The sequence below is a fragment of the Oncorhynchus gorbuscha genome, linkage group LG03 (assembly GCF_021184085.1).
Source record: "Oncorhynchus gorbuscha isolate QuinsamMale2020 ecotype Even-year linkage group LG03, OgorEven_v1.0, whole genome shotgun sequence".
Lineage (NCBI taxonomy): Eukaryota > Metazoa > Chordata > Actinopteri > Salmoniformes > Salmonidae > Oncorhynchus > Oncorhynchus gorbuscha.
The window spans coordinates 55333244-55360358 of record NC_060175.1 but is presented as its reverse complement, the minus strand read 5'-3'; the positions used below and the strand labels follow the sequence as shown (position 1 = coordinate 55360358).

The following is a 27115-nucleotide window of genomic DNA, read 5'->3' as shown; positions in this document are numbered from 1 at the left end:
GCATTGTAATGTACAGTAGTTTGCACTTTAACTACTTTTGCTCTCAGTGGCAATTCTCTCAACTGCAAGATTATGGAAAACAGAAGACGATGGAAGATATTGCTGCATTTTGTCATATAGAACCTAGTATAAGGGGCAGCACCACCATACAGCCAATGCTATCATATTTCAAGAGTTGTTCACCCATTTTACTTTTTTATCAAAAGGCAATGTAACGAAATGCTAAATAGAGGATGAAAAGTTGAAACAATCAGAAATGCTTGTGCTGTACTGATATGAAACCAATATGTCCTGGTTTGTGGAATTCATTCTAGTATCATTTATCAAAACCCACTGTGCTAGTGCTTCATATTGAATGAGGCTAGATTCAGAGACTAAGTTCCACAAATCAGACTGCAGTAAAATTATAAGATTGTGAATACATACTGGTAACCTACTCAGTATTGCATCTGTATCTGTTAAAATAACTGTAGTGATTTGGATGAGTATATTTCAATACCAAATGCGATGATTAATTTACAGTTTAACCAGACAACATATGATTCAATGATGTACTGTAAATCGATCCAATATGAACCACAGATAATTTACACGGGACTTCCTATCATCTCATTCTCTGTCTTAACTCCCACACACACACACACACACACACTTCTCTCTTTTTCTCCCCTCTCTTTCTCTCTTCCCTCTCTTTCCCTCACTCACTCTCCCTCTCTGCTTCTCTCCCCCCATCTATCTCAAGTTTGTTTTACCTCATGGTCTTGGCTGCCTCTCCCAGAGCACACACCCACACAGAGAGAGCGAGGAGGAGATTAAAAAAAAAAAATTCACCTGTCATTCTCCCTGTTTCCAAATGATACAGCTCAGGTCTGGGGTTACACATTTGTGCCCAGTGGATCAGTCCTCCTGACAGACAAGTAGAGGGCCATTTATCAGCTCTGAGATTACATCTTCAATGCCAACCACAGCCAGTTGGTAAACTGGGAGTAGTCTAGCTTAGACATGATAGATTTATTTTTATTTTTTAATGGCTCTTCCTTAGAGACAGGCTAAAATTCTCATTTCGTTTTCTGATATTGTTTGCCAGTGTTGCTTCCTAGCATTGTTGGCAGCCTCTACTCTGCGATTGCAAATTCACCAACAGTGAACACAGCAACATAACTGGGGTTATTAGATATGGTAAACAAAAACATGCAATAAAATTATATGAATGCATCCTATTCAGCAAATTGCCATCAGGGATAACAACATAAATGTTTTTGTGTACTCAGGTAATGTGGCTTGTATCCCTTCATACACACTTGGCTCAAATGGCCAAGTTGATTGGAGCATGGTGTTTGTTTTCTACAGAAGAGTTGTGGGTCGAATTATTGCATGGGCCATATATTGCCTAATTTGAAGGCAGAGGTGAGACTGTGGATAGTAGGTAACTGCCCTGCTCCACGTCCGTCCTGCCCTTTAGTTGTCAAGGAAGAAAGGTCCAGGAAAAGTCAGATCCGCTGCCACTCCATAATTCAAATATGTGGTAACTGCAAGCGTCTGCTAAATAACGATTATTATGTTTCATTTTCATCTGTTCATCAGCCAAACTGCTTCTCATCTCCTATACTCTGGCTCCCTCTATTGAGGAAATATTTACTCTGCAATGCCCTAGAGTCATAAAAAAAAACGTTATTTAACTCTGTAAGTCAGTTAATTAAAAATAAATTCTTATCTTACAATGACGGCCTACCCCGGCCAAACCCTCCCCTAACCCGGACGGCGCTGGGCCAATTGTGCCCCGCCCTATGGGACTCCCGATCACGGCCCAGTTGTGATACAGCCCGGGATCAAACCAGGGCCTGTAGTGACACATCTAGCACTGTGATGCAGTGCCTTAGACCGCTGCGCCACTCGGGAGCCAACTCTGTAACTAATTACAGTGTATCTAAACAGTATAAGAGCACCACAACAGTCATACTTTTAGAGAAAAGCTGACTTACATTTACATTTAAGTCATTTAGCAGACGCTCTTATCCAGAGCGACGGCTACCACTTTTAAATGAGCATAACACAAGTTTTTTGGATGTTTTTTAGACCTAAATATATGCATTACCCTAGACCTTGAAAAATATCAAGATTGTGGTGGAATTGGCAGTCCATCTTAATAAACTCCTTGTAGTAAGTAGTGTAATCATTTGGGGGCTTTCTACTCTGGAACTTGGACCAGCAACTTTGCAGTTAGAGGACAAATGCACAAGCTACCTGCCCTGTGCCATAAAGGTCTAGACCTCTTAGCAGAGACAGTAGTAGGCTTGGCCTATACCTGAATACAGGGAGGCAACACTATTCCCCATCTCTTGAGAAGTGGAGCCGTAATGGGAACATCAACATAAGCTAAATATGATGTGGCTGTCCATGGTACTGATTTCTCAAATGCCAATGACATCCTCCTCTTTCATGTTGCCTAAATGGTCTAGGACTCTGTCAAACTTATATTTTTATCTATTTTAAATTGTTTGCTTTTAGTTTTTGTTGTCCTAGGCAGCCTGGCTAAAATACTTGCTCGCTAGCCTAACTTCTTTTCATGGGCAACGATATGCCAGGCCAGCTAGTTAACATTAGCATACATATGCCTACATGTTGAACTTCCATTCTCTTAGGCCAGGGGCATTATGTATTAATGTATGGTTGGATCAGAATCACCGTTATATTCATTGGCCAGTACAGAGAATTAAGTAAAAGTCCAAATCCCTATCTCCATACATGGTTAATTTAGGAAAGTGACGATTTTAGCAAGCTAGCTAGCCACCGGAACAATGAGATGCAACAAAGCAAGTGTTTTCTATCAGTAATGATGTTTGGCTTGTGATGTGATTGATATGAAGCCAAATCCAAAATGGCTTCCCTTGACACTTTTTTTTGTGAGAAAGGACCATTCACAATTGAGATGACTCAGTTTAGCTCAACGCTCATTGGCTATTATTTTGTAGATTTTTTTTTATCAAGGGAGGCCAAATGCTCATTGTATTCAACGCTAATGCCAGAAACAATGTCATACTCTTTCTGACCAGACAGTATCATATAGATACGCTACACATACAGAGACAGAGGGGCGCTGTTTCGTTCGCTCGTATGCTTTAACCAGTGAGATACAATCAGCCGCATGCGAATTGAATGCATTTATGAGAGACGAAAAATACATTAAAAAAAAAAAATTGTAAATTGTTTTCGGAAGCCTGGCTTCTCTTTGCAGACATCAATACGCAACACTGATCAAGAGTGATCTTGTCTTCATTGTGACCGGGAATGGTTATTTTATGTCCAATCCAGACTGGCGCGCAATTTGCAGTGCGTATCCCCCCCACAACAGCGTTCACTAAACCCCTGCCTTCTGAGATTAGTATACGCACTGAGTGGGGAAGGGGTAGGCTATATTTTCAATGAGTAAAACAGTGTCTGTCAAACGTCACATGGGGCTGGGACCGATTGCTTCCTGAAATGCTTTTCATCGTTGTATTTTTTTCCCCACTACGGTACTAGTATTAGGCTTTTCATTCATTTCTGTATCGGTTTATTATTTCTTCCGCAATGATAAGCAAAGTCAAAAATGCGATGTCCACGCTGGTGGGTGGAATGATGCCCCACGGTCACAACCAGCACCACGGATCCGGGAACGTTCACCACCAGAACTGTAACCAGGACGGTCTGCCTCCACGGTTCCCCTACGGTCGACCTGAGTTTCTGGATCTTACACCAGAGCTTCTTCAATACTCGACAGAACATGCTTCTCGGCCGGTGCTGACGTTGAAGAGGGACAGCAGGCTTCCCTGGCGGACGGGATACGCAGAGTGAGTGGTTTCTCGACGTGTCATTTATAGAGATTTACAAAAAAATCCCAAACATTAAAATGAAACTGTCAGATTGAATGTTATAGGCCAAGGATCATTTGCATTGTTGACAATAAACTGTTTCGTTTTGGGGTAGCTTTTTATGGCGAATATGGCCTCCGTGCTGCTATTGCAAATTCACCCGAGAGCACAGCTGCAACCTGGACTCAGGGGTAGACATAACATAGTAAACGTAAATCCGGGACACTACATTTAGTAGAATGTTACGTTTTGTATGATATGTATTCATTTCTCAATGTCTGTCAATTTCTATGATATGTTACATATTACAATTCGTATGATATGCTACAAATTGCAATTTGTTGTGGCTAACATTAGCTAGGTGGCTAACATTATCTAGGCTAGGAATTATGGGTTAAGGTTAGGCGATAGGTTAAAGGGTTTTAAGGTTAGCGGAATTGGTAGCTAACATGCTAAGTAGTTGTATGTTACATATTACAATTCGTATGATATGCTACAAATTGCAATTTGTTGTGGCTAACATTAGCTAGGTGGCTAACATTAGCTAGGCTAGGAATTGTGGGTTAAGGTTAGGTGATTAGGTTAAAGGGTTTTAAGGTTAGCGGAATGGTTAGCTAACATGCTAAGTAGTTGCAAAGTAGCTCAAAAGTAATAAGTAGTTGCTAAAATGCTGAACTGTCTGATGAGATTCAAACACGCAACCTTTAGGTTGCTAGAAATTCAAGTTAAAAGCCTATCACCCTATTTTCGTTTTTGCCTTAAGTAACCTTCTGTTTTAAGTAGCATATTATACTGATGAGTGTCTCGGATGAACATTTACTATATTACGTCTAGTCAATGAGGCCAGGCTGCACAGGCTGCTGCTGCTGTAGCTGATGACGCTGTAGCAACCTATTGTGTGGTTACTTTAAAACAGTGAGAATCCCTCAATGTCCATTCACTGCATAGACTGCCATTGCAACAATAATCAGCTACATATGTTGCAGTTTATTGTATCTAGTATTTTATAGGATCTCACATGTAGAACAAACAAAAACATTGAAATGCTACATACGTAGAGTAAGTGATCATAATCTGTCCACATCACTGTTATCATCCTTTTCTCTGGACACATATTAATAGGACCATGTGCCTGTAAGCTATTCCAGTGGAAATTAGTATCCTATAGGATAGGGGTAGACTGTGTACTAGGCCTACAGCTTGAATTTGTCAAAATACATTTTGTTTCTTTCATAAAGATTCAATAAGTCCCATAGTTGACAACAAATGTAATGTAATGTAGCCTATGTGTTTTAGGCGTAAAGGCATGCTTGAAAGTAACAAAAGGGAGGAAGGGAGAATTATCAACATTACTTGACATGAATGTCAAACAAACTAATATCAAACATCATGCTAACTTTACCTCGGTACAGTTGAAAGGTAAGGTTGTCTCTGAACATGCAAAGAACAGTTGACAAAGAGCACCTGCGTGGAAATGTTTGAAAATGCCTGTCAGTGTAGCCTACTCTTCATAAAACTGTAGATACTGACTACAGCATATGAAGTGTCCAGTAAAAACCTATTTCTATGTAGCCTATCCATTCTACCCAATATACAAATGTTTGTAGTTTATACATAGTTTATATTCTCAGGAAGACATCATGTGATATTGAGTTAGTCCTGCATGTTTCTACAAGACTACCTGTGTTTCCAGCTACAATAAAGCAATAAACCATCTAATACAAAGCATGCAGTTCCTATCACCTCCAAAGGTAATTTCATTCACTCTATTGGGTAGAATGTGCTGCCTGGTTGATTCAGGGGAGAGGGAAAAAAAACTCAGCATCATTCCAGACCTGCCATTTCTCAAGAGGGGGAGTCAGTAGAGGCTGACTGGTGGATTCCTACATTTCCAGACCTAGGTGGGTTATACCATTGTATGAAACCCACCCCCGGCCGTCTCCTCAAAGACCCTGAGAAATAAATCTGAGAAAGAGCTGAGTCATCCAAGGGGTGAGACAGACAGAAATACAGGGGGGTTGCAATGAAGCGAAGAAGAAGCAGGGATTTTACAATTGCAGGCAGGATGAAAGGATTCTCACTCCCAAGCAGCAGCAGCATAGAACGAAGGCGAATGTAGGAAAATGCGTCACACAATTATTAAAGGGTTATTATACACAGCGTTTAAGAAAACATGCATAATGGAGTCTGTGATTATTGTAAACAGCGTCATGCATACAGAATGTCTTTATTTCACCAAAATGCAATTTGCTCTAAGTTACGGACATTAAAAGTATACATATAGGGTACTGTACTTTCAGTATTGCCTATATTCTATTTTTCAATGGAGAAGAATGTAGTTGTTCTCTTCTTCAATGGAGAATTACTACATCCATCTCCTTCCCACTGTTTCTAAAGTGCAGTACAAACCACTGCTGTAATGGACCGAGTGGAAACAATGATCACACAGACTCTGAACTCCCCAGTTGGAGAGAGAGTCCTGACCTGCACGGGTCAGTTTTTTGGAGTTGCACACACCCCATGCCAGACACATCAATTCTGAGCTCCACCCGATACCTGACATCAGGATAGTTTTCTCCACAACCCGACCAACCCGCATAGATTTGTTTCCGAGAGCTGATACATTGTTTTTATGAATCCAAAACAGTAGGCTATTCCCCTTCCCTGCATTAATTACACTTAACAAAAATACCAAAGCAATATGCAAAAATGTCAAAGATTTTACTGAGTTACAGTTCATAAGGAAATCAGTCCATTAAAATAAATGAGGCCCTAATCTATGGATTTCACATGACTGGGAATACAGATATGCATTTGTTGGTCACAGATACCTTAAAAAAGGTATGGGCATGGATCAGAAAACCAGTCAGTATCTGGTGTGACCACCATTTACCTCATGCAGAGTGACACATCTCCTTCACAGAGTTGGATCAGGTTGTTGATTGTGACCTGTGGAATGTTAACCCACTCCTCTTCAATGTGTGTACGGAGTTGCTGGATATTGGCGGGAACTGGAACACGCTAGCGTACACATCGATCCAGAACATCCCAAATATGCTCAATGGGTGAGTATGCAGGTCATGGAAGAAGTGGGACATTTTCAGCTTCCAGGAATTGTGTACAGATACTGGGGCCATGCATTATCATGCTGAAACATGAAGTGCTGGAGAACTTCCAATTTCCATAGATAAAATGCAATTGTGTTTGTCCATAGCTTGAGCCTGCTCATACCATAACCCCACTGCCATCATGAGGCACTCTGTTCACAATGTTGACATCCGCAAACTAATAACCCACACAACGCCATACACGCCGTCTGTTATCTGCCCGGTACAGTTGAAGTCGGTTACGACGTCGAACGGCAGTCAGGTGTGACTGCCCGGCTCGGTCTTATGTAGCAAATGTTTTTTTACATTGGATAAATGTAGAGACTCAGGGCTAGAAAATGGTATATCATACACTACAGTTGAGGAACAATGGGAAAGCAATTCTGCTTTGAAAGTTGTCACACTTGTTGCCTCACTTTTGAGAAAATGGCCTTTGAATGTTTTGGTACACCTCCTGGAGAGCTATCCTTTGTCTACACCCATTCAGCATCGTTCACACCCTCTTATGCTTTAGCCCCACCCATCTCTTTAAGGGAGCCGTGTCTGAATCCTGGCTTAGGAAGGCCACCAACAATTCTGAGATTTCCATACCCAAATACAACATTTTCCGTCAAGATAGAACTGCCAAAGGGGGAGGAGCTAGCCTGCGAAGTTCTGTCATATTTTCCAAGTCTATACCCAAACAGTTTGAACTTCTCATTTTTAAAATTAACCTCTCCAGAAATAAGTCTCACTGTTGCCGCCTGCTATCGACCCCCCTCCGCTCCCAGCTGTTCCCTGGACACCATTTGTGAATTGATCGCCCCCCCATCTAGCTTCAGAGTTCGTTCTGTTAGGTGACCCAAACTGGGATATGCTTTAACACCCCGGCAGTCCTACAATCTAAGCTAGATGCCCTCAATCTCACACAAATCACCAAGGAACCCACCAGGTACAACCCTAAATCCCTAAACATGGGCACCCTCATAGACATTATCCTGACCAACTTGCCCTCCAAATGCACCTCCGCTGTTTTCAATCAGGATCTCCGCGATCACTGCCTCATTGCCTGTATCCGCGGTCAAACGACCACCCTTCATCACTGTCAAACGCTCCGTAAAACACTAGCAGGCCTTTCTAATCGACCTGGCCCGTGTATCCTGGAAGGATATTGACCTCATCCCATCAGTTGAGGATGCCTGGTCATTCTTTAAAAGTAATTTCCTCACCATCTTAGATAAGCATGCTCCGTTCAAAAAATGCAGAACTAAGAACAGATATAGCCCTTGGTTCACTCCAGACCCGACTGCCCTTGACCAGCACAAAAACATCCTGTGGCGGACTGCAATAGCATTGAATAGTCCCCAAGATATGTCAGTCAGGAAAGCAAAGGCTAGCTGTTTCAAGCAGAAATTCGCATCTTGTAGCTCTAACTCCAAAACGTTTTGGGACACTAAAGTCCATGGAGAACAAGAGCAGCACCTCTCAGCTGCCCACTGCACTGAGGCTAGGTAACACGGTCACCACTGATAAATCCATGATAATCGAACATTTCAATAAGAATTTCTCAACGGCTGGCCATGCCTTCCTCCTGGCTACTCTAACCCCGGCCAACAGCTCCGCCTCCCCCGGAGCTACTCGCCCAAGCCTCCCCAGCTTCTCCTTCACCAGATGTTCTGAAAGAGCTGCAAAACCTGGACCCATACAAATCAACTGGGCTAGACAATCTGGACCCTCTCTTTCTAAAACTATCCGCCGTCATTGTTGCAACCCCCATTACCAGCCTGTTCAACCGCTTTCGTATCGTCCGAGATCCCTAAAGATTGGCAAGCTGCCGCGGTCATCCCTCTCTTCAAAAGGGGGTAACACCCTAGACCCAAACTGTTAGACTTATATCCATCCTGCCCTGCCTATCTAAAGTCTTCGAAAGCCAAGTTAACAGATTACTGTCCATTTCAAATCCCACCATACCTTCTCCGCTGTGCAATCCGGCTTCCGAGCCGGTCACGGGTGCACCTTAGCCACGCTCAAGGTACTAAATGATATCATAACAGCCATCGAAAAAAAGACCGTACTGTGCAGCCATCTTTATATACCTGGCCAAGGCTTTCGACTGTCAATCACCATATTCTTCTCAGCAGACTCAATAGCCTTGGTTTTTCTAATAACTGCCTCGCCTGGTTCACCAACTACTTTGCAGACAGAGTTCAGTGTGTCAAATCGGAGGGCATGTTGTCCGGACCTCTGGCAGTCTATGGGGGTACCCACAGGGTTAAATTCTTGGGCTGACTCTTTTCTCATATATATATATATCTCAATGATGTCGCTCTTGCTGCAGGCAATTCCCTGAGCCACCTCTACGCTGACGACACCATTCTGTATACTTCTGCCCTTCCTTGGTCACTGTGCTGACTAACCTCCAAAAGAGCTTCAATGCCATACAACACTCCTTCCGTGGCCTCCAACTGCTCTTAAAACGCTAACGAAACCACATGCATGCTTTTCAACTGTTCGCTTCCCCGCACCTGCCCGACTAGCATCACCACCCTAATCAGTTCCGACCTAGAATATGTGGACAACTATAAATACCTAGGTATCTGGCTAGACTGTAAACTCTCCTTCCAGACTCATATCAAACATCTCCAATTAAAAATAAAATTGGCTTTCTATGTCGCAACAAAGCCTCCTTCACTCACGCCGCCAAACTTACCCTAGTAAAACTGACTATCCTACCAATCCTCGACTTCTGCGATGTCATCTACAAAATAGCTTCCAACACTCTACTCAGCAAACTGGATGCAGTCTATCACAGTGCCATCCGTTTTGTTACCAAGTCACATTATACCACCCACCACTGATCTGTATGCTCTAGTCGGCTGGCCCTTGCTACATATTCATCGCCAGACCCATTGGCTCCAGTTCATCTATAAAAAGTGGCACGGGACTTGAACACCTCCCGGAGGTCCTGGTACTCCGTGGGAATGGCGGAGAGGTTTGGAGCAACTTCCGAGCCCCCGGGAAGACGTCATGGTGCAGGTTGAGCAGACTTCAAACAATGGGCGTGGCAGAACGGACTCCAGCCCATGATAGCAGCCGTAGACTAGTTGATGAGGGGATTCTGTTGCTGAAGCCAGGAGAATCCCAAAACTACAGGAATCTGAGGTGACTTGATGAGCAGGAATTGAATAGTCTCGATGTGATTTCCTGATAGGAGTGGTTGATAGGAGTGGTGTTATGGGTGACCCGACCTATAGAGCGCCTGTACAGTGCTCTAACATCCATGGGAATGGAGAGGGGCTGAGTGAGGATGTTCAGCTTGGAAGCCAGTGTGGCATCCAAGAAGCTCTCCGGCCCCAGAGTCAATGAGGACCCGGAGAGATTTGGACTGGTTTCCCCACAGCAGAATGACATAAAAATGGGTGTGAGTAAGGGAAGAAGAAAAGTTCTCCATATGGCCCACCAGAGTACTCGATCCTACCTGTGAGCCTGGTCTTTCACCTGGCAAGAGGACACAAAATGACCAAAAGTTCCACAATAGAGACCACTCCTTGTGTTGATCCAGTGTTGCCATTTCATTGGCGACAGCCCAGCTCTGCCTAGTTGCATAGGCTCGGGAAACAGTGCCTCGGCCATCTTCGGTGACTCTCGAGGAAGGTTGGGAAACCTCGGGTGCTCTCAGCAACGGGACTGTCAGGGACTTCCGGGATAACTCTGAGGCAAAGTGAAATCAAATTTCCTCCCCATCCATCGTTCCAGCATTCGCCCATCAATGGGGATGGTCAAAGCGATGAGGGAGTCAAGATCCTTGGGTAACTCTCGAGCAGCAAGCTCGTCCTTAACCTCCTCCAAGACGCTGTGCAGGAACATGTCGAACAGTGCCTCCTGGTTCCAAGCACTCTCCTCTGCCAACGTGCGGAAATCATCCACAGTCAGCCACCCTGCGGGCGTCCTGCTGGAGCTGGACTAGACTCCGGGCAGCTTCTCTCCCGGAAAATGGGGCATAAAAAACCTTCCTAACCTCTCGCACAAACCCCTCCAGACTCACGCACATGACCGGCTGTTCCCATGCGGTGGTAGCCCAGGTGAGAGCCCTCCCAGACATCAACGTGATGAGGTAGGCTATCTGGGAGCGATGCGGGGGGAAGGAGGAGGGCCGAAGCACGAAAATGAGGGCACACTGAGCTAAAAATGCCAGACAGGTGCTCGGCTCTCCATTAAAGCTTTCTAGGGGAGGTAAACAGGACTCCTGGGAAGGTGGAGTGGCCGGTGGGAAGGCGCTGCTAACCGCTGAGTTACTGGGGGGCGGTGGGGTTACTACCGTGGCCGCCCCCCAGACAACCCGCGGAATTGCTCCAGCAGCATGTACAACGCCCGGTCATCGCACTCAGCGAACATTTGGACCCTATCCATAAGACCATGAAGCAATTCCTTGTGCCTACCAATGGAGGCTCCTTGGGAGGAGATGGCGTTGCACAGCTGGCCCGGGTCTGCTGGGTCAGTCATGGCCAGTTCGTACTATTAGGTATGAAGGTAAGACCCAGATGCAGACAACGTCGAATTAACAATGGTTTAATAATCTAACAGTTAGGCAATAGATAGGTCAAGGCAGGCAGGGGTCATTAAACCAGAGGTGGGGCAACTAAACCGGATGGCAGGCAGGCTCAGGGTAGGCAGAGGTCAATAATCCAGAGGTGGGGATAAAAAGGTAAAGGTCAGCAGGCAGGCTCAGGGGCGGGGGCAGGCATAGTGGTCAGGCAGGCAGGCTCAGAGTAAGGACAGACAAGGGTCAAAACCAGGAGGGCGAGAAAAAGAATGGGAAAAGCAGGAGCGGAGAACAAATGTGCTGGTTGACTTGACAAACAAGCTGAACTGGCAACAGACAAAGAACACAGGTATATGGACACCTGCTCGTCGAACATCTCATTCCAAAATCATGTGAATTAATATGGAGTTGGTCCCGTCTTTTATGCTGTAACAGCCTCCACTCTTCTAGGAAGGCATTCCACTAGATGTTGGATGATTGCTGCAGGGACTTGCTTCCATTCAGCCACAAGAGAATTAGTGAGGTCGGGCGATTAGGCCTGGCTCGCAGTCAGTGTAGCAATTCATCCATAGGTGTTCGATGGGGTTGAGGTCGGGGCTCTGTGCAAGCCAGTCAAGTTCTTCCACACAGATCTCGACAAACCATTTCTGTATGGACCTCGCTTTGTGCATGGGTGTATTGTTATGCTGAAACAGGAAAGGGCCTTCCCAAACTGTTACCACAAAGTTGGAAGCACAGAATCATCTAGAATGTCATTGTACTGTATGTTGTAACCTTAAGATTTCCCTTAGCTTTGGGCCTAGCCCGAACCATGAAAAACAGCCCCAGACCATTATTCCTCATCCACTGAACTTTACAGTTTAGGTAGCGTTCTCCTGGCATCCGCCAAACCCAGATTCGTCCGTCAGACTACCAGATGGTGAAGCGCAATTCATCACTCAAGAAAAAGGCTTTCCACTGCTCCAGAGTCCAATGGCTTCAAGCTTTACACCACTCCAGTTGACTCTTGGCATTGCGCATGGTGATCTTAGGCTTGTGTGCGGCTGCTCGGCCATGGAAACCTATTTCATGAAGCTTCCGATGAACAGCGCAGACGTTGCTTCCAGAGGCCGTTTGTAACTCTGTAGTGAGTGTTGCAACAGAGGACAGATTAATTTTACTCACTACAGCATTCGGCGTTCTGTGAACTTGTGTGGCTTACCACTTCGCAGCACTTAGTTGATCGGGGCAGCTCTAGCAAGGTATGAATTTGATGAACTGACTTGTTGGAAAGGTGGCATCCTATGACTGTGCCATGTTGAACGTCACTGAGCTCTTCAGTAAGGCCATTCTACTGCCAGTGTTTGTCCATGGAGATTGCATGGATGTGTGCTCGATTTTACGCATTTGTCAAAAACGGGTTTGGCTGAAATAGCCAAATCCACTCATTTGAAGGGTTGTCCACATACATTTGTATATATAATAAATTCGAGCCACTGTATTGTCCCATTGGTCACAAATGTGACTGCTAACTTATTTTCATATACCACGAGCATCATGGATTCAATGTATTGAAAATTAAGACACATACAGTATGTAAACTAGACATTTACACATTATATTTACAAAGAAAATATTTCAAAATGTCAACAATGTATTTGTTGCTAAAGCAGTTTCATACAGGGTTCTGGTGCCAAATTCGTCTGAAAAGTACACCTTGGAGAATTATGCTTGTGGTCTTGTGACCATTTTGAGAAATCATTTGATTATAAGTACAAATTTAACTTCTCAAGAGCCTGTAAATACAAAAGGGTTTTCTTTCACTATGTGTGACCCATGGGATTAAATGGGTTAAATAAACAATTCCCATTATCGAATAGTCTACAGGCTTTAAAAATAGCCTACATTTATTTAGTAGGCTAAAGGCTACTCAAGCATTTACCAGCAGCACAGGTTTTAACTTTACATGGCCTGCATATGGTCTAAATCAGGTATTCCCAAACTGGGCTTTGCGCAATGCCTTTGGATGTATGCCAAATTACATTTTTCCCCCCACATTTTCAAACAGTCCATTTATATTTTTTCCAACTGCGCTATACATTTGGGTGTTTTTTTCTCTTTAACTATCTAGTGTTCAGCAATATAACAACACAATGTCAAATACAGGTAGCCTAGTCAAATAATTAACATCAAATCACATTAACCGTTACTCTCTCGTGGGTGAAACCTTCACTCTTGTGCAGACATTTAGAAACAAAACATGCCAATTTGAAAAATGAGCCATGGGTGTTTGAGTGACAATTTAGACAACTTTTGAGTAGTAAGACATGTATAAAAGAATTGGATACCATTAATAAGAAGGGGCTAGAAGCATTGTATATGGTGAGCCCCCGAGTGGCTAGGACAGGCAAGCCTCATACTATTGTGGAGGACTTAATTCTTCCTGCTGCCGTGGATATGGCTGGGACAATGTTTCACAATGCATCAGTGACATGGCAGGAGATGTTTTGAAACAATTACTGTTTTGCATACAAGCTACTGATCTCCATGCGTTACAGCTGGATGAGTCAACAGATGTGGTGGGCCTGGCACAGCTCCTGGTATATGGCCTTTACGTTTATGGGGGGTCAATTAAGGAAGACATCCGCTTCAGCAAACCACTGGAAACCAGGACAACAGGGGAGGATATTTTTAAAGTACTGGACAGCTTTGTGACCTGAAGTGGACTTTGGTGGTCAAGATGTGTTGGTATCTGTACTGATGGCGCAAAAGCCATGACAGGGAGACATGCGTGCAAGCAGTTGCTCCCACTTGGATACACTGCAGCATCCACCAAGAGACTCTTGCTGCCAAGGGAATGCCTGAAAGAGTGAAAGACGTTTTGGACAGTGAAAATGGTTAATTAACTTTGTTAAAGCAAGGCCCCTGAACTCTCGTGTATTTTCTGCATGATTCAACGATATGGGCAGTGACCATGTAACGCTTTTATAACATACAGAAATGCACTAGTTATCAAGGTGCAAAGTATTGACACTTTTTTTTAAATTGAGAAATTACCTTTCTTTAATGACCTTCACTTTTATTTGTCTGACCTCTTGCATGATGATGAGTTTCTCACACGACTGGCCTATCTGGGTGATGCTTTTTCTCGCCTCAATGATATGAATCTAGGATTACAGGGACTCTCCGCAACTATATTCAATGTACAGGACAATATTGAGGCTATGATTAAGAAGTTGGTGCTCTTCTCTGTCGGCATTAACAAGGACAACACACACCTCTTTCCATCATTGTATGATTTTTTTTATGTGCAAATGACCGCATGCTTACGGACAATGTCAAATGTGACATAGCGAAGCAAAAGAACGAGCTGGGTGCGCAATTACGCAGGTACTGTCCCGAAATGGACGACACAAACAACCATTGCAAAATATTTTCAGTCTCCTGCGTGGGAATAGGTTTTTGTCTCAACCTGCTCCACTGCAGCCTCGTCGAGGAGAATGGTGGCGTGCTCTGTCCTCTTTTTTCTATAGTCCACAATCATCTCCTTCGTCTTGATCACATTGAGGGAGAGGTTATTGTCCTGGCACCACACAGCCAGGTCTCTAACCTCCTCCCTATAGGCTGTCTCGTTGTTGTCGGTGATCAAGCCTACCACTTGTGTCACCTGCAAATTGAATGATGGTGTTGGAGTTGTTTCTGGCCGTGCAGTCATGAGTGAACATGAGGGACCCCTGTGTTGAGGATCAGCAATGCAGATGTGTTGTTGCCTACCCTTACCACCTGAGGGCGGCCCGTCAGGAAGTCCAGGATCCAGTTGCAGAGGGAGGTGTTTAGTCCCAGGGTCCTTAGCTTATTGATGAGCTTTGACAGCACTATGGTGTTGAATGCTGAGCTGTAGTCAATGAATAGCATTCTCACATAGGTGTTCCTTTTGTCCAGGTGGGAAAGGGAAGTGTGGTCTACAATAGACTGCATCATCTGTGGATCTGTTGGGGCGGTATGCAAATTAGGGTGGGTCTAGGGTTTCTGGGATGATGGTGTTGATGTGAGCCATGACCAGCCTTTCAAAGCACTTCATGGCTACAGACGTGAGTGCTACGGGTTGGTAGTCATTTAGGCAGGTTACCTTAGTGTTCTTGGGCACAGCCACTATGGTGGTCTGCTTAAAACATGTTGCTATTACAGACTCGGACAGGGAGAGGTTGAAAAATATCAGTGAAGACACTTGCTAGTTGGTCAGCGCATGCTCGCAGTACACGTCCTGGTAATCTGTCTAGCCCTGTGGCCTTGTGAAGTTTGACCTGTTTAAAGGTCTTACTCACATTGGCTGCAGTTGGTGCGCTCATGCATGTTTCATTGTTATTTGCCTCGACGCAAGCATAGAAATAGTTTAGCTCGTCAGGTAGGCTCGTGTCACTGGGCAGCTCTTGGCTGTGCTTCTCTTTTTAGCCTGTAATGGTTTGCAGGCCCTGCCACATCCGACGAGCGTCAGAGCCGGTGTAGTACGACTCGATCTTAGTCCTGTATTGATGCTTTGCCTGTTTGATGGTTCATCGGAGGGCATAGCGGGATTTCTTATAAGCTTCCGGGTTAGATTCCCACTCCTTGAAAGCGGCAGCTTTAGCTCAGTGCGGATGCTGCCTGTAATCCATGGTTTCTGGTTGGGGTATGTACGGTCACTGTGGGGATGACGTCATCGATGCACTTATAGATGAAGCCAATGACAGCTGTGGTGTACTCCTCAATGCCATTGGAGGAATCCCGGATCATATTCCAGTCTGTGCTAGCAAAACAGTCCTGTAACTTAGCATCTGCTTCATCTGACCACTTTTTTATTGATCTAGTCACAGGTGCTTCCTGCTTTAATTTTTGCTTGTAAGCAGGAATCAGGAGTATAGAATTGCGGTCAGATTTGCCAAATGGAGTGTGAGAGAGAGCTTTGTATGAATCTCTGTGTGTGGAGTATAGGTTGTCCAGAGTTTTTTTTTCCCCCTCTGGTTGCACATTTAACATGCTGATGAAAATTTGGTAAGACAGATTTAAGTTTCCCTACATTAAAGTCCCTGGCTACTCGGAGAGCCGCCCCTGAGTGAGCGTTTCATTGTTTGCTTATGGCAGAATACAGCTCACTCAATGCTATCTTAGTGTCAGCCTCTGACTGTGGCTGGCACACACTTACCAATATCTGAACAGGAGAGCCTCATCGAAATTGCAACAAGCTGTTCTGTGAAAATTGAATTGAAATCAGAAGCCACTGCCAGATTTCTGAGTATCCGGTCTTGGCAAATCGCGCGGTTAAGATACTGATGCCCTTTGCAACCACGTACCTATGTGCGAGTGGATTCTCGGCCCTCACTAGCATGAAGACTAAATACAGGCACAGACTGTGTGTGGAAAATAATTTAAGACTGAGATTCTCTCGAGTTATGTGCATCCTTTCAAGCACACCATTCTCATTAACCTGTGTTGTGTTAATTCAGAATTTTTTATGCCCAAATAAGGTTTTATGTAAGATGGCTAAATAAAGAGCAAAATAATTGATTATATTATTATTTGTGCTCTGGTCTTATAAGAGCTCTTTGTCACTTCCCACGAGCCAAGTTGTGACTCAACCTCCTTCTTATGTTTCATAAATGTATTGTATAGTGTGTGTGTGTGTGTGTGTGTGGCAGGCTTTCAATGATGGCAAACAACAACATGTGAGTGTGCTGACCCTGGTGCTACAGGGGGTACGCAGCTGGAGGTTGAATGTTTGAAGGGGTACGGGACTATAAAAAGTTTGGGAACCACTGGTTTAAATTAACATAACTCAGGTAATTATCTTAAGCAAATACCTGCTTGCAATTTTTGTGGGCTGTGTATCATTCTATCATTCCTTCTTGTCCACAATGACTCCAAACTCCTTCCAAACAAGGGATTTCACTCATGTAGCACCTGTTTCCACGATGATGTATTCCACCATCACAACCTTTTATTTATCCTGTTACGTTATCTATTTTTGTGTGCGTTAGAATAGCCAGGGAAAGTACACTTGGCAACGTAGTCACACGTGGGGAAGGGAAAATAAGCTCTTCACGTGGACAAATTAGGAGTGTTTCAGCACCACACTAATAATGGACAGTTCCCTGCTCCACTACGTGTGTGGTTGGTACTCTAGGCTACCATATCTGGCTCACCGAATGGAATTCGCAACACAACAAGCTCCTGGGTTTGTAAAAAAAAAAATTCTGACCCACTTTGCAGGCTAAATAACTATCTCTTCAGACTAAAAGCACTCTGGCATCCAGCTCCTTTAGACTCGAGAGAGTCCTTCCCCTCCAGCTCCGAGCACTCTAGTTCCTAGAAATGTATTTTACCTAGATCACCTACGATGGGGCACTTAACCATGCCTCACACACACACACACACACACACACACACACACACACACACACACACACACACACACACACACACACACACACACACACACACACACACACACACACACACACACCACTGTAATTGAGGCAAAACTTACAATAGATTTTGCACTGGAATGTTTCTATTATTGCGTTGAACTTTTAATATTTGCTATTTTACTCTACAGCAGTACTGTGGTTTTTGGCTTTGACTCGTGTTATTAAATTGTTCATGCACCCTTATTTGAATGCACTTATTGTAAGTTGCTCTGGATAAGAGCGAGTGTTGCAATGTCAATGTAATACCCTCTGGGCATCTATTTAAGCTTATTAACCTCTAAACAGAGAAGGATGCTCATTGTAGAACCTATTGACCCACATGTTTTATTTAAAAATTGCTTCTGGTGCTATCCCTAAGATCTGGGTGCTATCCCTAAGATCTGGAAGGTGGCGCAAGACCTCCCCATTCACAAAGGCAGGGATACTTTGAACCTAGATATCTACTGCCAAATTTCTGAACTATCTTGCCTTGCAAAATTATTCGAAACACTGGCAAACTCTCAGCTAATAACGGTTTTAACTTCAAATTATATTCTTAATTTGTATTTTTTATTTCACCTTTATTTAACCAGGTAGGCTAGTTGAGAACAAGTTCTCATTTACAACTGCGACCTGGCCAACAAAGTACAGCAGTTCGACACATACAACAACAGAGTTACATATGGGATAAAACACACAGTCAATAATACAGTAGAAAAAAGAAAAGTCTATATACAGTGAGTGCAAATGAGGTAAGGGAGGTAAAGGCAATAAATAGGCCATGGTGGCGAAGTAATTACAATATAGCAATTAAACACTGGAATTGTAGATGTGCAGAAGATGAATGTGTGCAAGTAGAGATACTGGGGTGCAAAGGAGCAAGATAAATAAATACAGTATGGGGATGAGGTAGCTTGATGGGCTGTTTACAGATGGGCTATGTACAGGCTCAGTGGAATGTGAGCTGCTCTGACAGCTGGTGCTTAATGCTAGTGAGGGAGATATGAGTCTCCAGCTTCAGTGATTTTTTTTGCAGTTTGTTCCAGTCATTGGCAGCAGAGAACTGGAAGGAAAGACTGCCAAAGGGGGAATTGGCTTTGGGGGTGACCAGTGAAATATACCTGCTGGAGTGCGTGCTGCTATGGTGACCAGTGAGCTGAGATAAGGTGGGGCTTTACCTAGCAGAGACTTGTAAATGACCTGGAGCCAGTGGGTTTGGCGACGAGTATGAAGCGAGGGCCAGCCAACAAGAGCATACAGGTCGCAGGGGTGCGTAGTATATGGGGCTTCGATGACAAAACGGATGGCACTGTGATAGACTGCATCCAATTTGTTGAGTAGAGTGTTGGAGGCTATTTTATAAATGACATCGCTGAAGTCGAGGATCGGTAGGATAGTCAGTTCTACGAGGGTATGTTTGGCAGCATGAGTGAAGGATGCTTTGTTGCAAAATAGGAAGCGGATTCTAGATTTAATTTTGGATTAATGTGAGTCTGAAGGGAGAGTTTATAGTCTAACCAGACACCTAGGTATTTGTAGTTGTCCACATATTCTACATATTTGTAGTTGTCCACATAAGTCAGAACCATCCAGAGTAGTGATGCTGGACGGGCAGGCAGGTGCGGGCAGTGATTGGTTGAAGAGCATGCATTTAGTTTTACTAGCATTTAAGAGCAGTTGGAAAGTTGTATGGCATGGTGTCCAAAGAAGGGCCAAAAGTGTACAGAATGGTGTCGTCTGCGTAGAGGTGGATTAGAGAATCACCAGCAGCAAGAGCGACATCATTGATGTATACAGAGAAGAGTCGGCCCGAGAATTGAACCCTGTGCCACCCGCATAGACTGCCAGAGGTCCAGCCAACAGGCCCTCCGATTTGACACACTGAACTCTATCGGAGAAGTAGTTGGTGAACCAGGCGAGGCAAACATTTGAGAAACCAAGGCTGTTGAGTCTGCCAATAAGAATGTGGTGATTGACAGAGTTGAAAGCTTTGTCCAGGTCGATGAATAGGGCTGCAGTAATGTCTCTTAACCATCGATGGTGGCTATGATATCATTTAGGACCTTGAGCATGGCTGAGGTGCACCCATGACCAGCTCTGAAACCAGATTGCATAGCGGAGAAGGTACGGTGGGATTCGAAATGGTCGGTAATCTGTTTGTTAATTTGGCTTTCGAAGACCTTAGAAAGGCAGGGTTGGATAGATATAGGTCTGTAGCAGTTAGGGTCTAGAGTGTCTCCCCCTTTGAAGAAGATGACCGTGGCAGCTTTCCAATCTTTGGGAATCTCAGACGATACAAAAGAGGTTGAACGGGCTATTAATAGGGGTTGCAACAATTTTGGCAGATAATTTTAGAAAGAGAGGGTCCAGATTGTCTAGCCCGGCTGATTAGTAGGGGTCCAGATTTTGCAGCTCTTTTAGAACATCAGCTATCTGGATTTGGGAGAAAGAGAAATGGGGAGGCTTGGGCGAGTTGCTGTGGGGAGTGCAGGGCTGTTGACCGGGGTAGGGGTAGCCAGGTGGAAAGCATGATTATTGAAATTTTCAATTATAGTGGATTTATTGGTGGTGACAGTGTTTCCGAGCCTCAGTGCAGTGGGCAGCTGGGAGGAGGTGCTCTTACTCTCCATGGACTTCACAGTGTCCCAGAACCTTTGAGTTTGTGCTATAGGATGCAAATTTCTGTTTGAAAAAGCTAGCCTTCACTTTCCTAACTGCCTGTGTATATTGGTTCCAAACTTCCCTGAAAAGTTACATATCACGGGGGCTATTCGATGCTAATGCAGAACGCCACAGAATGTTTTTGTGCTAGTCAAGGGCAGTAAGGTCTGGGGAGAACCAAGAGCTACATTTGTTCGTGGTTCTACATGTTTTGAAAGGTGTGTACCAGTCTGGTTTTAGACTTGGACATAATACATTTATGAAACAGTGCTAAATGGCTTGATAAGATAATCCATCCACCTGACAGGTGTGGCATATCAAGAAGCTGATTAAACAGCATGGTCATTACACAAGTGCACCTTGTGCTGGGGACAATAAAATTCCACTCTAAAATGTGCAGCTTTGTCACACAACACAGATGTCTCAAGTTTCAAGCGAGCTTGCAATTGGCATGCTGACTGCAGGAATGTCCACCAGAGCTGTTGCCAGAGAATTGAATGTTAATTTCTCTACCATAAACCGCCTTCAATGTCATTTTAAAGAATTTGGCAGTACGTACAACCGGCCTCACAACAGCAGACCATGTATGGCACATATGTCAGAGTCAAGGCCCGCGGGCCACATCCGGCCCGCGAGAAGGTTTTTTACGGCCCCTGGGATGATCTTGATTTGTTATTAGAACCGGCCCGCAGACCGCAGCAAGCCGGCAGCCCGCAGATCTTTTACACGCACCAATACTACATTTCCCACAATGCAACGGTGACGCACCGAGCAGTAGGCTGCTTCATTTCAATATTTATTGGCACAGCAGTTGTCAGCATCACAGTAAAATTAACTTTCAGATACCCATCAAAAATGGCAAAACGGAAGGTGGACACTGAGAACCGGGGGTTTCAAACAAGGTGGGAGTCGGAGTATTTGTTCACGGAGGTAGCTGGAAAACCTGTGTGTCTTCTGTGTGGAGAAAGTGTGGCGGTACTGAAAGAGTATAATCTGAGACGACATTATGAAACGAAACACGCGGACAAAAACAAGAATATGGACATGGAACAAAGGCTACAAAAGGCAGAGGAATTAAAACGAGGCCTCAAATCTCGACAGGCTCTGTTCAAAAAAGCCAAATCACAAGGCCAGGCTGCTGTCAAGGCCAGTTTTATTTTGGCAGAAGAGATCGCTAAATCAGCCCGGCCATTTACGGAGGGGATTTCATCAAAAACTGCATGATTAAAGTTTGTGACGAAGTTTGCCCAGAAAAAAGGCAACTCTTTTTAAATGTGAGTCTGAGCAGAAACACCATTGCCGAGAGAGTAGACCAGTTGTCCATCAATCTAAAAGAGCAGCTTGTGAAAAAGGAAAAGATTTCATTGCATATTCCTTGGCTGTGGATGAGAGCACCGACATTTCTGACATTGCCCAGTTGTCAATTTTCATCCGCGGAGTGGACTCCAGCCTAAGCGTGACAGAGGAGTTTTGGCTTTACGTCCTATGCATGGCACAACTTCGGGGCATGATTTGTATGAAGAGGTGTCAAGATGTGTAAATGAGATGGAGCTGCCTTGGGAAAAACTTGTGGGTTTGACAACCGACGGAGCACCTGCGATGTGTGGACACAGGAGCGGACTGGTGGGGAAGATACGGGAAAAGATGCAAGAGGAAAACGCGACAGGTGAGCTGACAGCTTATCATTGTATCATACACCAGGAAGCGTTGTGCGGTAAAGCCTTGAAAATGGAGCATGTAATGAGCATCATCACGCGCACAGTTAACTTTATCAGAGCCAAAGGTTTGAATCACCGCCAGTTCAAGGCATTTCTGACGGAGTTAGAAACGGAGCATGGTGATTTGCCTTATCACACAGAGGTGCGATGGCTAAGCCAGGGAAAGGTGCTTCAAAGATGTTTCGAGCTTCGTGAGGAGATCTGTCTGTTCTTGGACAGCAAAGGGAAAGACACAACACAACTCCGAGACGAAATGTTTCTGTGTGAAATGGCTTTTCTGTGTGACATTACGAGTCATCTGAATGCAATGAACTTGCAGCTGCAGGGTCGGGATCGTGTCATCTCTGATATGTACAGTACAGTGAAGGCATTTAAAACCAAGTTGAGTGGATGATAGAAAATTGCTATTATTGTTTTTTTCTTTGAAGTAAATTTAGCCCACTTTTGCTAAAATAGAAAATATAGGCTACTGATGGTGCCTTGAATACCGGTTTCTTTCATTTAATGTTCATGTTATGGGGATTTTTATATAAAGGAAATTTGTCTTTTGTGTCTGTTGAAAATTAAAGATTACTGACAGAGCCATAAGAAAATATTGCTTTATTTATCTGATCATATTGGAATATATTTGTTAGGTTTTCAGTAGGTTCAATTAGGTTCACTAGTCTATATGCGTCATTTAAAAATTTTTCAATGAACATTCGAACAGTCCGGCCCTCGGCTTGTAGCTAAATTTTTTATTTGGCCCTCCGTCCATTTGACTTTGACACCCCTGTGTATGGCATCGTGTGGACGAGTGGTTTGCTGATGTCAACGTTGTTAACATAGTACCCCATGGTGGTGGTGGGGTTATGGTATGGACAGGTATAAGCTACGGACAACAAACACAAATTGCATTTTATCGATGATTCCGTGACGAGATTCTGAGGCCCATTCTGTGACCAACAGATGCATATCTGTATTCCCAGTAATGTGAAATCCATAGATTTGGGCCTAATTCATTTTTCAATTGACTGATTTCCTCATGAACTGTGACTCAGTAAAATCTTTTAAACTGTTACATGTTGCAGTTGTATTTTTGTTCAGTATAAATAATATTGGTCTATCTGCAAAAATCTGTAACGTTCATCTGTATGCAGATGACACTTATGCACGGTATTTCCCCTACTGCTGACCAGGCTATGTCGGAAAATGGAAATGTATGTTTTATGTTGTTTTCTATTTGTTGTAGAAATATGTAAGCTGTTTTACATATTTATGCATTGGATGGTTCTCTCAGCGAGCAGGTTCCCGCCTATAAATATACGGGCTTTTGAATTGACAAAATGTTGACGTTTAAAAAAATCCAGATGAGCTAGTTAAAAAGTTGATATTGAAAGTAGCCTCTCCCCAAATAGCAGGAAGCAGTTGTACAGGCAACTTTCCTGCCAGCTCCTTACTATGGGCGACACCATTTATCAGAATGCAGCAGCTGCTACTCTAAAACCCTTGGCTGCAGTGTACCATAGCGCTCTTTGCTTTATCACAGGTGACGGGTATAATACTCGTCACTGCATCCTTGATAAGAAGGTTGTCTGGACCTCTCTAAATTCCCGTAGATCACTTCATTTCTCCCTTTTTGTTTACAAGCTTCCAACATCTCACTTCTCTGCTAAAGTATACAAATATGAGGGAGCAAATCTTGTTGTCCCTCTTGTTTTGAATAATTTACAAATCTCATTAAATCTCGAATCCCTGGTGCCAATAGGGCAGTTTAGAATGCTGATGACGAATGAACTCACTGAAGTTTCCGAGTGTTTTGGTTGATTTGTAATTTAATAATGTATCTTGTAGTTGATTTTTTTCAGTTTTATTGAATTATCATATTGATTTGTGAATTATTTGTTCTCAGGGCACCATTGAGAATGAGACCCTGGTCTCAATTGGGCTTACCTCAAAAAAGACCAGTTAAATATACAAATATAAAGACACAGTTAACTGAGTGAGGCTGGGATAAATGTGAAGCAGCAGTGTGCCGATGTTCATCATTGCAATACAGTCATTTTTAGTTGTTAAGTTAGAAACCCTATGGCAAACCAGACAGCTAGCAATGCTTTTCCAGACTTGGAACAATATGGAACTGTTATGCTGAATATTTTCACATTGGGTGCATACCCCAGACTGTACTGTTCTCGATCACACAGTGCATTCACACACAAGCACTTCCTCGGAGCGGTTGCCTAATAAACGATTTGCAAACAGATCTGTCATGTCATACAGTATGCTGTGAAAGCTTTTGGGTGGGAACAGAGACACAATAAGCCTTACTGTAGTGGAATTCAGAGGACGACTCTAACCTTTTTCAAAGTTGGCATGCTGGAGCTCAAGTCTTTTGAATTATGCTTATAGCAGCAATCCATCTCAGTGAGCATGGCATCAATTAACTGTAACCAGACACTACCTTCCACTATATTCCACTTTAAAAGCCTTTAGTCAAATTATATTAGATGCAGAATGTACAATAGCCAGAAAAGGTCAGGTCATGGTCAACGGTATGCATGAACACTGCCTAAACAAGACCCTTTTAGAACCTTTTATTAGTGTCTTCCCCCCCACTAAATATTTTTTGCCACCCTCCTTATCTCAATTTCAAGAGAACAGCTTACCGCCTCCCAAGTTTCATATCAGATCTGATCAACGATCATGTTTCATAAACTATACATATTAGTGAAGTATATACAATAACCAGTCAAAAGTTTGGACACACCTACTCATTCAAAGGTTTTTCTTTCAATTGTACTATTTTCTACATTGTAGAATAATAGTGAAGAATTCAAAACTATGCAATAACACGCATGGAATCATGTAGTAACCAAGTAAAAGTGTTAAACAAATCAAAATATATTTTAGATTCTTTGAAGTAGCCACCCTTTGCCTTGATGACAGCTTTGCACACTCTCAGGCAGCTTCATGAGGAATGATTTTCCAACAGTCTTGGAGGAGTTCCCACATATGCTGAGCACTTGTTGGCTGCTTTTCCTTTACTCTGCGGTCAAACTCATCCAAAAACATCTCAATTGGGTTGAGGTCAGGTGATTGTGGAGGCCAAGGTCATCTGATGCAGCACTTCATCACTCTCCCTGGTCAAATAGCCCTTACACAGCCTGCTGGTGTGTTTTGAGTCATTGTCCTGTTGAAAAACAAATGATAGTCCCACTCAGCTCAAACCAGATGGGATTGCGTATCGTTGCAGAATGTTGTGATAGCCATGCTGGTTAAGTATGCATTGAATTCTAAATAAATCAATCACTGACATGGTCACCAGCAAAGGACCCCCACACCATCACTCCTCCTCCTCCTCCATGCTTCACGGTGTGAACCACACATGCGAAGATCCTCCGTTCACCTACTCTGCGTCTCACAAAGACACAGCAGTTGGAACCAAAAATCTCAAATTTGGACTTATCAGATGAAAGGACAGATTTCCACCGGTCTAATGTCCATTACTCGTGTTTCTTGGCCCAAACAAGTCTCTTCTTATTATTGGTGTCCTTTAGTAGTGGTTTCGTTGCAGTAATTCGACCACAAAGGCCTGATTCACGTAGTCTCCTCTGAACAGTTGATGTCGATGTTTGTTACTTGAATTCTGGGAAGCATTTATTTGGGCTGCAATCTAAGGTGCAGTTAACTCCAACTCTGACCTTCATGTCTTAAAGAAATGATGGACTGTTGTTTCTCTTTGCTTATTTGAGCTGTTCTTGCCATAATATGGACTTGGTCTTTTACCAAATAGTGCTATTTTCTGTATACCACCCTACCTTGTCACAACACAACTGATTGGCTCAAACACATTAAGAAAAAGAAATTCCACATTAACATTTAACAAGGCACACAAATTGCATTCCAGGTGACTACATCTTGAGAGAATGCCAAGATTGTGCTCAGCTGTCATCAAGGCAAAGGGTGGCTACTTTGAAGAATCTCATATGAAATATATTTTTGATTTGTTTAACACCTTTTTTGGTTACTACATGATTCCATGTGTTATGTCATAGTTTTGAAGTCTTCACTATTTGTTCTACAATGTAGAAAATAGTAAAAAATTAAGAAAAGGTGTCCAAACTTTTGATTGGTACCGTATATGTGTATTATATACACCTCACATGAAACCCATGATAAGACTATGAACAAAGTATATTAAAACTGAATATGACTCCATAAAGGTGATTTAGCAATGTGCAAGCAAGCATTTAGTTACACTTTATATTTGACTAGTAGGAAAAGTCTGAGAATTGCAAATATTTAATATCATTGTAAAATTAATGGATTTACATACAAGGCATAAGCTTAAGTTACAAGGCATTAACACGCAATACAACGCATTATTCTAGGCATAAATATCTAAGACAAAGTATGAACAAAACAGGCCCACTGGGCCATACAACCTTTTTCCATGGCAGGTTACAGGATAAGAGACAATGTAATTTCATTCCATTTATTCCAGAACGTACTTGTTTGTATTCAGAATCAGGGGTTGACCAACCACAGGCAAAACCAAAACTAATATAACTAAAATATCAGATCGAACCAACCTCCTCAAGAATAGGTCACATCTACATGTGATGTCCTGAGGTGGTGGGCTGAGTACTCAGTTACTGGCGCAACGCTCCTACCCACCAGGCTACCTGCCACCCCGGGGGTCAGGGCTGACTGGCCCCTACATAAGCAAGCTCTCTAGCTAGCCAGCCTTTTTAAGCTTCCCACATCGCCATGTGAAGTAATCAGATTTATATATTTTTTTTTAAATATGCCCTGGCAAATATTATTATACTGGCCGGTGTAACCTAAAAGATTA

General features: G+C 43.4%; 1 protein-coding gene across 1 annotated transcript in view; it reads left to right on the top strand.

Annotated features, from left to right (window-relative positions):
• The first annotated feature begins 3366 nt into the window (after window positions 1-3366).
• ppm1j (protein phosphatase, Mg2+/Mn2+ dependent, 1J) overlaps window positions 3367-27115 on the top strand; it is a 59195-nt gene continuing 35446 nt past the window's right edge. The window contains exon 1 of the mRNA XM_046336298.1: window positions 3367-3830. Within this exon, the coding sequence (XP_046192254.1) occupies window positions 3571-3830 (260 nt within the window). The 5' untranslated portion in view covers window positions 3367-3570. The remainder of the gene's footprint in view (window positions 3831-27115) is intronic.